The 15,042-nt window shown below is 38.7% G+C and overlaps 1 protein-coding gene across 1 annotated transcript in view; it reads left to right on the forward strand.

Annotated features, from left to right (window-relative positions):
* The window catches only part of LOC140242819 (uncharacterized), a 34,671-nt gene that overhangs the window by 4,563 nt on the left and 15,066 nt on the right, over nucleotides 1–15,042 (forward strand). Inside the window, exons 3-7 of the mRNA XM_072322574.1 lie at nucleotides 11,116–11,317; nucleotides 11,928–12,196; nucleotides 12,967–13,087; nucleotides 13,936–14,320; nucleotides 14,853–14,988. Of these exons, the coding sequence (XP_072178675.1) occupies nucleotides 11,116–11,317; nucleotides 11,928–12,196; nucleotides 12,967–13,087; nucleotides 13,936–14,320; nucleotides 14,853–14,988 (1,113 nt within the window). The remainder of the gene's footprint in view (nucleotides 1–11,115; nucleotides 11,318–11,927; nucleotides 12,197–12,966; nucleotides 13,088–13,935; nucleotides 14,321–14,852; nucleotides 14,989–15,042) is intronic.

The raw sequence follows: 15,042 nt of genomic DNA on the forward strand, positions 1-15,042 counted from the left end.
CTTGACTTCCCTCTTTCAGAAGGCAAGGAGGAATAATATTACCTTTAACATACGTCAGTGACAAGTCAGAGAAATGTGCACCTTTTTCAAAAAGTACAATTTTGTGAAATTCTCTTTATATTTTCCTTGTATTGTTTGAGGAAAATCAGACAATCCGTTCAAAAGTTATGAATTTTGAAGTTTTTGTGCAGTCACCGCTGGATGAGAAGACTACTGCAGTGTATGATGTCACATGTGTACAACCATATAACGAAAATATAAAGAGAATTTCACAAAATTTCATCATTTGAAAAAAGTACACATTCCCTTGACTCGTTACTGACATATATATGGGTAATATTATTCCCATCGCCTTTAGAATGAGGCAAGTCAAGTGCTCTTTTACTATGCGAAAAAAGTGAAAATATGTTGAATTTTCTTTACATTTTCTTTATACTGTTGTACTCTATATGACATCACAAGCCTTAGTAGTCTCCTCATCCGGCGGTTCCAACACAAAAGTTTTAAAAATTCATAACTTTTGCATCGATTGTCCAATTTTCCTAAAACTCTCACTGATGTGTTCTACTAATATTGCTGCATTCTCTCAATCCTTATATGTTAATGAAGGTGAACTTGTCCTTTAAGGTAACAATTGTATTCAGCCACACAGTGCATGTGTACAAAGCATACTCCTTCCTTGGCTCTACTGAGTCTTATCTTGTTGCCATAGTAACAAGAGGGACTGGTCAGGGAGAGTATGCAACAAAATACTGCACTCTGTGCCATGCCCTAATACCTTCACTCAGATATACATGTATCAAGTATATACAAGACCTTTCCACACACACACACACACACACACACACACACACACAGAGATAATCAATCCCCCTCTCTCTCTCTCATCCTGTCTCTCCCTCTCTCTGCCTCACTCTCTTCATCTCTCTGCCACCTTGCACTCCACACACATCCAAGCTTCCACCTAATTTGCATAGATATGCTTCCATGTAGTAATCTGTATAGTAAGCCTACACATTGGCCCCATGAGGCAAAATATCTCTTTCATACACACAGACACACACACAGCTTAGCATCACAAAAAATCCTGTGTTCTTGCATCGCAGAGTTCCTTGCAACACAGCATGGTATACCTTATGAGACAACTCTTCGAACTCCTCATAAGTTTCATCTACTTCATATACATATTTTAGTTACAAATATATACTACGTTAGCATCATACATTTTTGTACTACCTTGTAACACACTGCTAATATATGGCTAACACACAAATTCAATTTTGTTCACAATATTCATGACTAACATACAAATTCAATTTTGTTCACTTACACTCTCCATACCAATAACACGTTAACCATGCACAAGTTATATAGTACATCACTCAAACTTGCATGAGTTGAAAACTTTCATCATCAATACTGGCAAGTATACAACTTTAACTATTTATACTCTGTGAATGGAACTAGCAGAAAATCAATAAAAAGATACAGTAACATACCTTCGGGCTATAGATTTTCTGGGCAAATTTCAGATTTGAGGAGATGCTCAGTGGGAGATAGGTGTTCACCTTGGTAGAGCAGCTAGAACAATGACAAATTATTGGGGTCTTTGTGCACCCACAAAGAACTCTCTAACAGCTCTTGGCTGGCTTGGGATTTAATATGCAAATTAAGCTACTTGCAGACTGCTCCACTCTTGGTGATGGGGAGGGGGTACTTATCAGGAGGGAGTATCTGCAGGGTCAAATATACTGGGGGCAACTTTACTGCTTGTTACAGGGGTTAAACAGGGTCCAGCCTTGGGACTGGCAGTTTTCTTCTTTTAGTTCCTATAAATGTTCATGATAGCTTGGGCCTATTGAAATTTGATTGTAGCCGAAAAAAAGGGAAAAAAATTAATAAATTGTATAGATACTACTGTACATCACATGTGAACAGATAAAGATGTTTCTAGTTTGATCTGAATTTTACTATGTTGTATCTGAAATGTCGTGATAACCATGTTTGTTTTGATGGGAGCTTTACTGGATTAATGCATGTCACAGAGTCAAAGTTGGTTCTTATGGTTTTTTAGTTGCTAGAATGTATGATATTTATTGTCTCAGACCGACCTTCCATTACCAATTAAGTTGCCTAGCTGCCTATATGCCTATGCCTATGTTGCTATGGCATGAGTCTTGAGTTGCCCCGTGACCCATCTTGCACTCACCCACCAAGCAATCATACGCTCATGTAGACTGATGGTATCTGCCTCTTCATGGTGGGCTTCTTATCTGACTTTGGGCCATGTATGGTCATACATGTCCCAATACATGTCCCAATGTCAGATAAGAAGCTCACCATGAAGAGACATGGCCATCATCATGCCTCCCAGGTTTTTAAAAAAAGAAAAATAAATGAAACCTTATACAGTGCACTCCCGTTACAACGAACACGGTTATAACGAAATTTCGTTATAACGAAGTAAATCTTCTGGTCCCAAAATTGTCACTATTAAAGTCTATGTTACAAAATTCGCTTATAACGAACACGGTTATAGCGAAATTTCCGTTATAACGAAGTCTTTTCCGAGCGCCACAGACAAAGAAAAACAAAAGAAATGTGCTCCGTTATAACGAAATGCGAATTGCTTTCGAAAATACGTAGCGGAACAAGCATTTATAGCATCTCTGCATGGGTGAACGCTTCACACCACTGTGTGTTCGCTCCTTGTGTCACGCACAGTTCCCCTCGAGGGGAACTTGCATTTATCATTGTAATACAGTTATCCCATCACATTTCACATAGCTTTCCAGTGGTATGATGAGTATTCAGCAAACATAATATGATATATATAGGTGGTTCCTTATTTTCGTTATATTTTGTATTGTTCGGTTATAACGAAATTTCGTTATAACGAAAGAAAACTGCCGGTCCCGAGCATTTCGTTATAACGGGAGTGCACTGTATGTGATCATATCAAACATTATGGAATTGGATGCATATATAGGAAACCCAATATGGAAATCTAATGCTGAACTGAGTTAGATGAAACTTTTTTCCTTATTCTCTTTGCTGGCGAGAGGATACCTACATGGCTGTATCTTACAAATTACATCTACCCATCAAAAAGGTCTTTAGAAATTGTGTCATAGGTAACTATAAAGTCATGTCAGTCATACATATAGACTCACCACAGTCTTGACCTAAATTTTAGCAAAAAATGCTCAAAATGATGCCTTTCAGGACCATCTTCCATAGCAAACAGATGAAAACTACAATTGTATGCTGGCCAGTAAAAGTGTATTATAGGTATGCACCAAACTATAGTGCACAATTTCTCATTCTAGCCCGCAAAAAGCTCCCAACTGTACGCGATGGGAGAGGGTTGACCTTGCAGGTTCCCTCCCAAACGATCCTCCTCCCTGCATTGCGGATCCTTCGCAGTTTATACTCCCAGCCAGTTGAGAACCTTCCAACTAGAGGTCTTGATGTTTTTGCTCTGTATGTCATTGTCAAAGCAAGCTCCTGTGGACTAGGTCTAAATTCTGTGATATCCAATACCATATCGTCGCTGGGGCGATAAGACCTCGTATCGATCTACAAAATGTCAAATGTTCAGGAGAGCCAAAAAACATGGCGGCCAAAGCACTGTGGCGAATGGGATAGCCTTTCCTTTGACATGCCGTGGTGGCTTCATTTTTGGAGTAAGACAGTTTGGATTTGGACAGGACATCACTTAACCCATTATTTGACCATTAATCAAAAAAACTCATTTTCACCAAAATTGCAGATACAAGGTCTTATCACCCCAGCGACAATATGGATATGGTTTAGATATCATTAAGCACACAAGTGTTAATGAGTGTGGTGTGATTTTTTTTATGCTTACAATCTCTCTACAATATGTCAGTCGGGTCCATAAATGACAAATGACCATTCAAGTCAAAGATGGTTCGATCTTAATCATACTTACAGATCAAAGCTCAGTGTCTCTGTGCTTCATCTGCAGACTGATAACGATCATTTGTTTGCAGTGTCAGGACAATGCCCAGACTGTTGACAAAACAGGTCATTTTATGATGTTTTCATCATAATGGTGTAGCCGTATCTTGCTAATAAACATTAGACTTTAAAACCTGATTCTGTTGCCAAGATTGGGCCAATAAAAGGACGCATCCAAGTTGGTGATGTTTCACTTGGTGCCTGGTGGTGTACGAGGCAGCTAGATAGCTCTTTGCAGAGGGATCAGCGGCAGCTGGAACATCCCACATTCAGAATGAAGTTTCTTCTTGTATTGGCAGCTTGCATTGCTGTCTGCACAGCTAACAGCTGCAAAAGTAAGTGCTCAAACTTTTTTCATGGGTGTTTTTCTCTTTCATGTTTTGTATAGGTCTTCCACATAATCCAGGAAAATGGCAGATAAGCGTGCAGTGTTTGAGGTAAGCATCAATACCAAGTTAAGATGATTGTTCTAAACAAAGCATTGTGTGAAACATGTAGAAATGGTTTTCCCTTGCAGAACACTTAATTTAATATCAAAATTTTGTGCAGGATTACTCAAAAGATAGCATACATATGCAGTTAAACTCCCATAAGTCGATCTTCTCGGGACTGAGCAAAACACATCGACTTAGGCGATTTTCGACTTGTGCGTAAGTCGAAAAAAATCGACTTACAGTTACACCACACGTACGGTACATATCTGGAGCCGAGAGCTGAAGCGGTGTGCCACAGCACGGGTCGCCTGGGGGCAGGGCCGCGGCTAACTTTGCATGGACAGTGCATTAGTATTGGCACAGGTCCGATTACTTTACACCCTTGTTAAACCTTGGGGAAGTGAATATGAACGATATTTGAGCAGTGATTGATTCCAGTTTACCATACCGTGGCTTGAAATGCATGTAGAGGTGCAATTCTGATTTACCCGGCCGTGCCCGTAACTTTCCCCCTACTTTCTGTTTTGAAACCTCAGCAGCTTCATCCATACCACTCCACTGCACAGCGCTGCAAATGCCAAGCTACACTGCAAGCTCAATACTGTACATGTAAATGAATGCATGTGTACTGTACGAACGCCTTACTGCGAGTGGAGCAAGTAAGGCGTTCATACAGCGAGGCTGTATGCGAAAACAAAAGACCCAAAATATTCGTGCGAATTTGCAACATTTATTAGACGGGTAGAGAAAGGTTGCATAATATCTCAACTTTCCCACACCACATTCCATCCAAAGTTAGCAAGAGTCAAAAGAGGAGAGGGGGGAAAGATAGGGAGAGAAGCGTCATGAAGTCTGGGTGTTTGCTATACACAGCCCAGTCGCTGTACGTACGTATCGCGACAGCCGACAGGGCTGTACCAGTGGACCTCCAAACACGAAGAGAGTTCAACGATCGCATGCGATCGCTTTGAATCTTGATAATTTAGATCATTTTTTGTCACCTCAAACTCATCTGACAAACAAAATAATAATGAGTAATAAATAATGAATAATAAATGACAGTGATTTATTACACTATAAAATCTTATTCGACTTAGGCACAGTGAATTCAGTGGTTTTTCTGTGAAAGTGTTCTTGGAATTTCATCGACTTAGGCGAGTATTCGACTTACAAAATTCGACTTGTGAGCGAATTAATACACGTAAGTCAATGGGGAAAAATCAGGACTTTTTAAACATCATCGACTTACGCGATTATTCGACATATGCGAAGTCGACTTTAAGTCGAGTTTAACTGTAGTTAACTTAGTGAGCTTACATATGTGGCCAAGTCAATATGCAGACAAAGTGACCATGAGACACAAATTGCAGTGTTTAGTTCTTTTTTAAAAGTGTGCACTATTGGCAAAATGAATGATTTGCCTAACTTCTAATTTTCTAATCAAAATTGAGCCTTGACGGTTTATGACACAACTTCTATCAATTCATAACTTTTTGTGAAGGATACATTTACTTGCCACATCAAAATTACAGTTTGTATTTCACTTTGATTTGTCAAATACATACTGTAATTGAGGTATATAAAGTTTTTAAAGCAAAATCGTTATACAGCCCCCCCCCCAAAAAAAAAAAAAACCACCAAACAACAAAACAAAACAAAACAAAACAAAAAGATGGATAGGTTATGCAAGGCTTGTTCCAACTCTCTATCCTCCCGCCTTTAACCCATTGAGGACGGTTTGATTTTGCTACAACACACATTTCCTACCTGCCCGAGTATACCCAGGACTCGTCCTCAACGGGTTAAGATGATGCCATGAACAATTTACACAGTTTCCATGCTATACAAAGCCTCATATATTGTACTTTGGGGAAACCTACAGGAAAATGCCTACAAACCCTCCCCATTTTTCAAGTATAGACATTATGAGGTACAGGTTAGCTTTCATGAAGGGAGTCTGTAGACAAGAAAATTCTTCTAAAATTTGAAGTTTGACTGTCAAACTGCTTTCATTAGATTATTTCATTAGATTAATGCCTACAAACCCTCCCCATTTTTCAAGTATAGACATTATGAGGTACAGGTTGCACGTGTAGCTTTCGTGAAGGGAGTCTGTAGACAAGAAAATTCTTCTAAAATTTGAAGTTTGGCTGTCAAACTGCTTTCATTAGATTATTTCATTAGATTATGGGCCTGGGTTTGCACCCCTAATATCAATGCCCTGGTGTATAGTCAGTGATCTTCTGCAGATGTTACTATTCCATTTTGATTTTATGCAAATGAAGTAATCAAATTGCACAATTCAATTCAATTCAACTTATTTAAAAATCAGATGAAACATAATAACATATGCAAGCATACAGGCATATGAAAATGTGCAAAGCAGAGGCTGTAAGTAAAAAAAAGTATTAAAAAGTGGAGGAATCAACATAGGCTAAAACAAGCCTTGATTTCCTTGTCTGTTAATATTCCTTACTACCCCCCCCCCCCCCCCCCCTCAAATCTTTCAACTTCATACTGGTATATATAACTGTTCTTCTTTTTTCAGTCATTTGCTTTAATTTTTTTTTTTTTTTTTGCAATTAGCAAAGTTCAGGAGTGAAGTGATTCCAGGCAACCCAGTAGAATCTAGTAATGCATCATCAACATCCTCTACACTATCTTGAAACTGTTGTGGGCTCAAAGGGCAAGAAGAGCTAGACCATTGTCCAGGAATTTTCCTTGAGATTCTGTCGACTCATGCATCAGTTTGGTTATCATTCTCCTATCTGTCAACATACAGGAGAAAAAGAAGGGGGATGAGTTTGGTCTTATCAAAAACAGTACAATTTGTGCAAATGTAGCTTGGAGTGAAATGTCCATAATTTAGTTTCTTAACCTCTGGAATTCAAACATTAAAGCAATTTGATATGCTAAAGTTCAACCAAGCTTAATAGTGAAGCCTTTAGATGGTTGCTTTGACCCAACACACAGTTCTTTTGAAATTATGATGATTGGTGGAGGGCTCATTAGAAATTTTACCCACCTCTATTAAAGCTGACTGCTAAGATTCTTTGTTTAACACCAGGTTACCACGTAGGAAAATAGTAATACACCGGGATGCCTTCATCCTTTCAGTTTAGTGAACCTTACATTAGATATGGTAAAATCAATTTTTGCCTCTCATACACAGGCAAAATTAACCTGATTGCTCATGTTGTTTTGTAGTTTATATTTGCATATTTTATCTACTGTATGTCATAGGAAATATGACATAATCATGAGCTGAGTTTAAGCCATGTGACTGTTCCAATATTTCACCAAACCTTCTTTTCTTTTCTGTTTTCTTCGATATTTTTTCTTTCAGTAAATAGTTGCGCTTTTTTCATAGAATCTGTCCCCCAAGATGAAGTGCTTGTACATTTTGGTTATTAAAAGGATGTATCACGCATACAAAGCACACAATATCTTTCTCTCAGTCGTCTGTGATTTTGCCTTTTTATTCACAAAGAGCTTTTTTCAAACAATCTGTATTCCAATATAAATTGCACACTGTCCAAATCAAAGCAATTAGTCAGAAAGGAATACACTTAAGTACCCGTTACATCACGTCAAGTACTGCTGGAGTAAAACAGCATGAACAACCCAATAAAACCCAGGTACGGTCAAACCTGCCTTAGCGGCCACCTGTCTAAAGGAGCCACCTTCCATATGTGGCCACCGAAAAAAAAAAAGAAAAGAAAAAAAAAGGATTCCCTCTGAGAGAAGAGTCATGTTATAGGGACTGTACAGTACTGGCTGAGGCGGGGATTGATGTTTTGAACATTCCTAAGTGAGATAATGAGAAACCTCCTATGAAATATGAAAGAGCATGTAATTTTAAGAAGGATTCAATGTTTATTTGATGAAAATTGGTTTTCAAATAGCTGCTATGAGATATAAAAAAAAAAAGTGATAATGATAATAGGCGACAGGCTGCACTTTTTATTAGGATCTCTTTGTTTCACCTTGTTTTTGGATATCTCAGCCATTTCAAATCCGATTTCCATCAAATAAACTTTTGATACCCCTAAGAATTGCATGCTCTTTGACGTCTCATAGAGTGGTTTCTGAATATCTTGCAAAGCGTTAAAAGCTAAATCCTCACCTCTACCAGAACTGTACACACCCTTTAAAGACCCTGTCTATAGTGGTCACTTGTTTATAATGGCCACGTTTTTTACTCCCCTGGTATGGCCATATTGTAGACAGGTTTGACTGTACTGTGCTTCACTTGCTCACCAACTAGCACATCTGCTGGAGTGCTTTTCATAACTCTTTGCTAATTCATGCAGATGTCTGAAAAACATATTGTCAGTAATTACAGGTACACACTGTACCTACATGTATAATCATCCATCCCAGCGTGTTACTATGACCTCCCTGCACCAGCATTGTTACACCAGGGAGGTGAAAAGAGACACCTCCCTGGTTACACCTACAGTGTAAGTAGGCTTCCTTGGCAAGCACACACTTTACAACTAGGCCAGCTGGTTAGGAGCAATTATGCTGAATGCTGCTGAAGAGGCTTATCAGGTAAAGCTGAGTGCCTGGGCACTACAAGGTTAAGTAGAATGAGCACCTCCTAATCATTGTGGGCAGCCATTAATATTCAGGTAGCACGTACTGTGTCATGTGTGCTCGTAATGGAATCACTGTGTGTTTAGGTATCAGATTTATGAGGTAGTCGGGTTAACTACTTCAGGAAAAATGAGTCAGAGACTTTGAAATATGCCGTTATAATGACTCCTACAAATGATAACAAACTGATTTCGGCAAGACTACAAGGGACTTTTTAATCTCTATGGCATCTTGTAGACAAAAAAACAAAAGAGACTTGTAAAATGTCAGGGATTATGCTACTTCTTATCACTTTGTGTTTTTTTTTTTCTCTCTTTACTGCAATATGTGTTGTCTTCTTCTGCATAATATGGTACAAGTTGTAAAAGCATTGTGTGCAAAGTCCTGATTGAACAATGGGAGAACAAATGATATTGCTTGCAATGTATGATATAGTAGTAAGGATACCAACATGTGTGCTTTTCATGAAATATGAAATCTTGCAATTTCTAAGTTATATATCATTCCTCTACTTTGGCATCACAAATTGTTGTGACTTTAACAATTGTTGTACTCTAAATGTTTGTATTATGCAAATGTCATATTGTAATCTATACTTTTGTCAGTTAAATGAAATAGATTGAAATGAAATGAAATGAAATTGTTGCATAGCATTCTTGTTCAGTGATGAGAGCATATGAAATTTACTAAAAACTTTAAAAATTTGTATCATATGAGAAGTTTGTCTGATTTTTCTCAAACTTCACTGATGTGTTTTTCTACTATTTCTGCATTTATATACACTGAATCCAAATTTGTATCTTTGAAGTAAATTGCCCTTAAAGTGAGCCCTCATTACGAGTGTTACCAGATATCATTCCACATTCAAGCTGTCTGTAAATTTTAGATAGAATGCATTTATACAAATTTACTGAGAAAGGCTTTATCAAAAATTTTACATAAATGAAGCAAGCTATGGAAATCACAAGTGTTTCGCACGCTTTTGAGAAGTAATAGTTGTAGCAGCTGTAATGGTTGCATCTACATGAAAATTAAGTATGGTAATAATATATTCATCTCACATGTGTTTTTAACTGGTGTAGTAAGAGATTGTTGCAACCAATTTGTGATCATGAGGCAAATCTCTATGGCGTTTGGAGAAGCTACACCCCTGTAGACAATGCCAGTGTATATCTTGGCAATCAAGGACTTAAGAACCAAAGATATAAAACACCTGTTTCTTGACCCTGGCCTAATCTAAGCATCAGTGGGGGGGGGGGGGGGGGGGGGGAGATTGTTTTGGTTTTTGCATGGGCTATGTAGCTCCATGGTGCGTGTGTGTGTCGACGAACTTCTACAATGCTCTCCTTCTTATTCCTGTATTTTCGTTATTTATGGGTCAAATTTTTTCGTTCGAAATTCAAAACGGATGACTATAGAATTCCTCAATAGAATATAAAATCTAAAACTTTAGAAAGAATAGAGAAAATTGAGTGCACTTTGAATGGTCTGCCACAGGCAGATATCCTTATCATGCTCTTATGTAATATGACAGCTGTTGCAGTCATTAAACCTTGGCTTGGCCTCCAGGTTTTGCCACGCCTGAGTAGAAAGTTATTTTGCAGTGGGCTAATACATCTACTCCTACTTCTCAAACGAGGAATCGTTAGGGGGGTATAGCACCCCATCAGCTTCGTTTGGTGATGGGGTCTCGCCTCAAACGGGGGTTTGACGGCATGACATCTGATATCCAGTGATGCATCAGAGGAAGTATTACAGTACTCTGAAATGATTGAAATCATACATATCATTTTCCTCCATTGATCACTGAAGACTGTCTTCTGCATTAATGCAGTTTGATGCCACATTCCTGTTGCAGGAAACAAAATGAAAAACCAAACCCTCTTTGATATATAGAAATATACACAATATGCACACAATGTATGTTTAAATACACTGATCAGGTGTGTGTGTGTGTTTTTTTTTCTTTCTTTTCTTTTTTGCCTTGAATGAAGTGGTTCAGGAAAGCAAACATATGGAAATGTCAATACTACATTTTGATACATTTTTAGAGTACTGCAATATTTCTCTTTGCATTTTCCCTTTATTTTCCATCCAGCCTTTGGCAGTTGGGGGGCAGATGAACTCCATGTCTTACCACTGAGTTTCAAGACCCATGCCAACCATGTCCTGTTTGGCCAGCTGACCGCTTGCCCACGGGCTGGACAGGAGCTCTCGCCTAACCTGCGCTTTCACATCCAGACCTCGCCCCGGGTGAACGTGGTCCTCGTGAATGAAGCGAAAGGATACTTTGTGTACACGTGAGTATGATTGATCGGAGAGGAACATTCTTTTACCTCATCTCATTGAAATGGTACAGTGTATTTATGTAAAAGGTATCGAAATTGCGTATCAGCATGATGGCAAGGGTTAGACCCATAATTGATGTTTCAAGATGCTCAGATTCTATAAGTGCACTTTTGCATGGGGATAAACTTCGAAATATATTGTGTGTGCATGGCAGCTCAGATATGGTAATATGCATTATTAATGTGATTATAAGTTTTCATGGTGTATGAATTAAAACCTGACGTTTTAAGTAGTAATGCTTAATGTCGGACTTAAGTAGCCATTCTGGGGTGTTATTTGTGTGCTAACTTTATTTGTTGTGATATTTGCCTGAGCATCATCAAGCATCTAGCTGTTTTACATTCATAGAAAGCAGTTTGCTCAGAGTGGGCAAGCTGTGGATTGCTGTACCATTTTTCCATTATATGTGCATTATGGTAGGGCCTACAGAAGACTTGCCAAAGATAGCAGAACGGTCTGTTGACTAAAGACTCTTCTTGTGAAGTGTACAGATCTATATGTACGTAATAGCCATGAGCTGATTTGATGACTGTTTTCTCTGTTGCTTCTTGTCCCAATCAGACCCCCCGAGGACTTCATCGGCATCGTCGATTTCACGTACCAAGTGGACGACAACTTAGGAAGTAGTGATTTCAATACAGTCACCATCTCTGTGGAGCCAGAGGCCAGGAGTCTGCCCTCGCTTGACGTCCGCAGCCATATCGTTGGCCTGGAGGCAGAGAACATCTCACTCGACATCGTCATCGATGGGCAGAATCAGGGTACTGGAGAGGACTTGTCACTGGCCATCTGTAGCTGTGCCCATGACTTGATCTGCGACAGGTCTGGTGGTCAGTAATCACACCAATTTTAATGTTTGTTTGTTTGTTTGATTGCTTTTTGTGTTTCATTGAAGTAATGGCCCTGTGCTTGCAAGCTGTAGACTTTCCCCAGCTATCTATCAATGAAAATGAAGAAAAAACTTTGCCTCTTCCCTGCAGACTGTGTGGGAAAAAACTCTTTTGTACATATATACCTCCCTTGGTCTTGTTTTGAATGTGTATTTTTGCTGCAGTCATTATGGAACAAAATCAGTTTGAAAGTCAAGAGTCAATTATTTGATCAAAGTGTTGTGAAACAATAATGTATAATGTGACTACATCAAATTGCAATACATAGTTGTCGGTTTATTAGTGGTTCAATCAACTCGAGACATTTGATTTGAAATCTTTTAGAGCATGACCAATTAAAGATGCATGTTTGATCTGACACTTTGACTATTTAGGCACGGGGTGTATTTGATGTAATTTCTTCAATATGAATGCATCAAAGTAGCCTAAGGTAATTGACTGATCACATTTTTGGTTACCATATGAGATATTAATAGTAGTCTTATTAAAGAAGCAAGCTTCATGTACAGTTTTGTATGTGCATATGAATATCATGAGCGAAAAATTGAAGCCAACATGATTTGTCCATGCAATTTTTAAAACTGGAGACTATTATTGTGAATCATGGATGTATCAAACAGTTGTCCATTTTCTCTATCTAAAATGCAACTAGTGATCTTAGTTTTGATTCATCTCTTTAAATAAAAACAAATTCTTATGCGATCCGCCAGGTGACTGTCATTGCCACCTCAATCTGCCTGATGGCTGGCAGATTTTTGATAGAGAGCGCCAGCTATCGTTCAATGAACTGCGCTCTTTTAATGTGGACAGAGCGCAGAACTTGATCTTGCGGTGAGTGCCTCATTTTGGTAATATCACATATCCATGCAATTTCCACTTCATCCATATATGCAATATCCATTTCATATACCTGAAGTACAAGTGTTATAAATCTCTTTCTGCTTGATGTTCATAGAAATTTAACCTTAATTGTAGCTCATGTGACCTCCCTGGTATTGTGTGGGTACTCATTTTGTTTCCTGTTTGTTTTTGTTTTGTTTTTTTGGCACATGGAGAAATGTCATTCTAAGTGACCGTACCATTTACAATAGCTGGGAAAAGTCAGCTGTTCTTGTATATATCAGAACTTGTGGTAACAGACGAAAGAAAAAAGGAAGAAAACTTCTACTTGCATATTCAGCATTTGTTTGATGTACATCATTGCTATTATCTTTATTGTGTCTGAGAACAATCATAGATTTTGCAGATATAATCTGATTGTTAAGCTTTGATTCAGACCACATTGCTATTCGGTTCATGGTGCTGAGATGTGATGAATATCACAATCAATTTTTTTTTTCTGTATAATGTTTCTGTACATAATTATGTGTAAGTTATATTTACTGGACGACCCAGTCAAGCTTTTCATAGCTTATGACGATCCACACAAAATGAATATGACATATTCCATTTACAAACTATGTACATATTTTTATGTAATGTATGTATATGCATTTTGTAAATAAATCAAATCAAATCAAATCAAGGTCATTTCTCCATCATCACCACCATTGTCAGCAACTTGTTTTCCATTTTCATGAACATCACTATCAGTGACCATCATCACTGTTTTCTATATTGCTGGGCGGCAGTTATTGGAAGGCGATAATTCTGGTTAATGTTATTGTCTAATTTTGCAGAGCTGCCCCTTCATCAGCTGCAGAGCACTGCCTCAACGTTCACTTGATAAAGCCGGAGAGCCATGGCGAGACAACAACTGTTAAGAAGACAGTTAACTTCCACATCCACCCCCTCCAGAGCATTGTCATTAACAGGCAAGAGGAGGTCAAAGGGATTGACGCTGTTGGCTCTGAGCTTCCAACGAAACCCATCGTCGACCAGATCCCCAGCCACATCCCCATTGCTCTGAACACCACCCAGAACTCCCCCTTTGTGTTCCACGACCTCCGTGTGGTCGATGTCGATGGTGTCGAGGGGACCTACGTGGTCACTGTGCAGTTGGACAAGGGTGGTCAGCTGTTTGTCCGACAAGACCTGACAGAGGACGTCGTCTTCATTCCGAGGGTAAAGTGGGTTCTTAGCCCAGAATCATATTTTGCACCACTTTTTTGTGCTTCTTGATTTCTGTTCCCCATTCTGTATAGTTATTGTGTTTTACTCCAAATTTTTGGTAATGATGCTTGACTTGTGTATGAGATCAGTGGTTTTGAATGTACAGGGATGTATTTCTATATGAATTTCATCAAGTCTGGCTGCAACTGTTGCACCTTCTCCCAGTACACATCTGCCCAAGAAATGTTTGAGGGTATCTGTTGTACAAAATATGTTCAGTTTGCATTAATTTTTGCAGTCTGTGTACTATGATCCAGCTACAATGTAGGTTGCAGATTGTATTACCTGAATCTTTCCCCCCCCAAAAAAAAAAAACAAAAAAAAAACACCTTTCAATGAAGAGTGTGTAGAACACAGACCAAGAGGTTTAAAACTTGCAGATTTTCAAACTTTTCAAGAAATGACCCAATGTCAGTGAGAGGCAGAATTCTTTCATTTTGTGAACATCATATCTCTTTCTTTTTTCTTTGTATTTTTCCAACAGACGGTTGAAATCATACCAAAGGACATATCCGCTGACAAAGTCTACAATTTGCTGTACAGGTTTGGCACCTTCAAGATGCCTCATCCTGTTGAGAATGAGGTGAATAACAATGGCGGTCAGCTCATCCAAATGATAGGTGAGTCAGATAACGATCTACCTCTCCCTCTCTGTCAGACTCATTCTTGTATGC

This window comes from Diadema setosum, chromosome 2 (genome assembly GCF_964275005.1).
Source record: "Diadema setosum chromosome 2, eeDiaSeto1, whole genome shotgun sequence".
NCBI classification, from domain to species: Eukaryota; Metazoa; Echinodermata; class Echinoidea; order Diadematoida; family Diadematidae; genus Diadema; species Diadema setosum.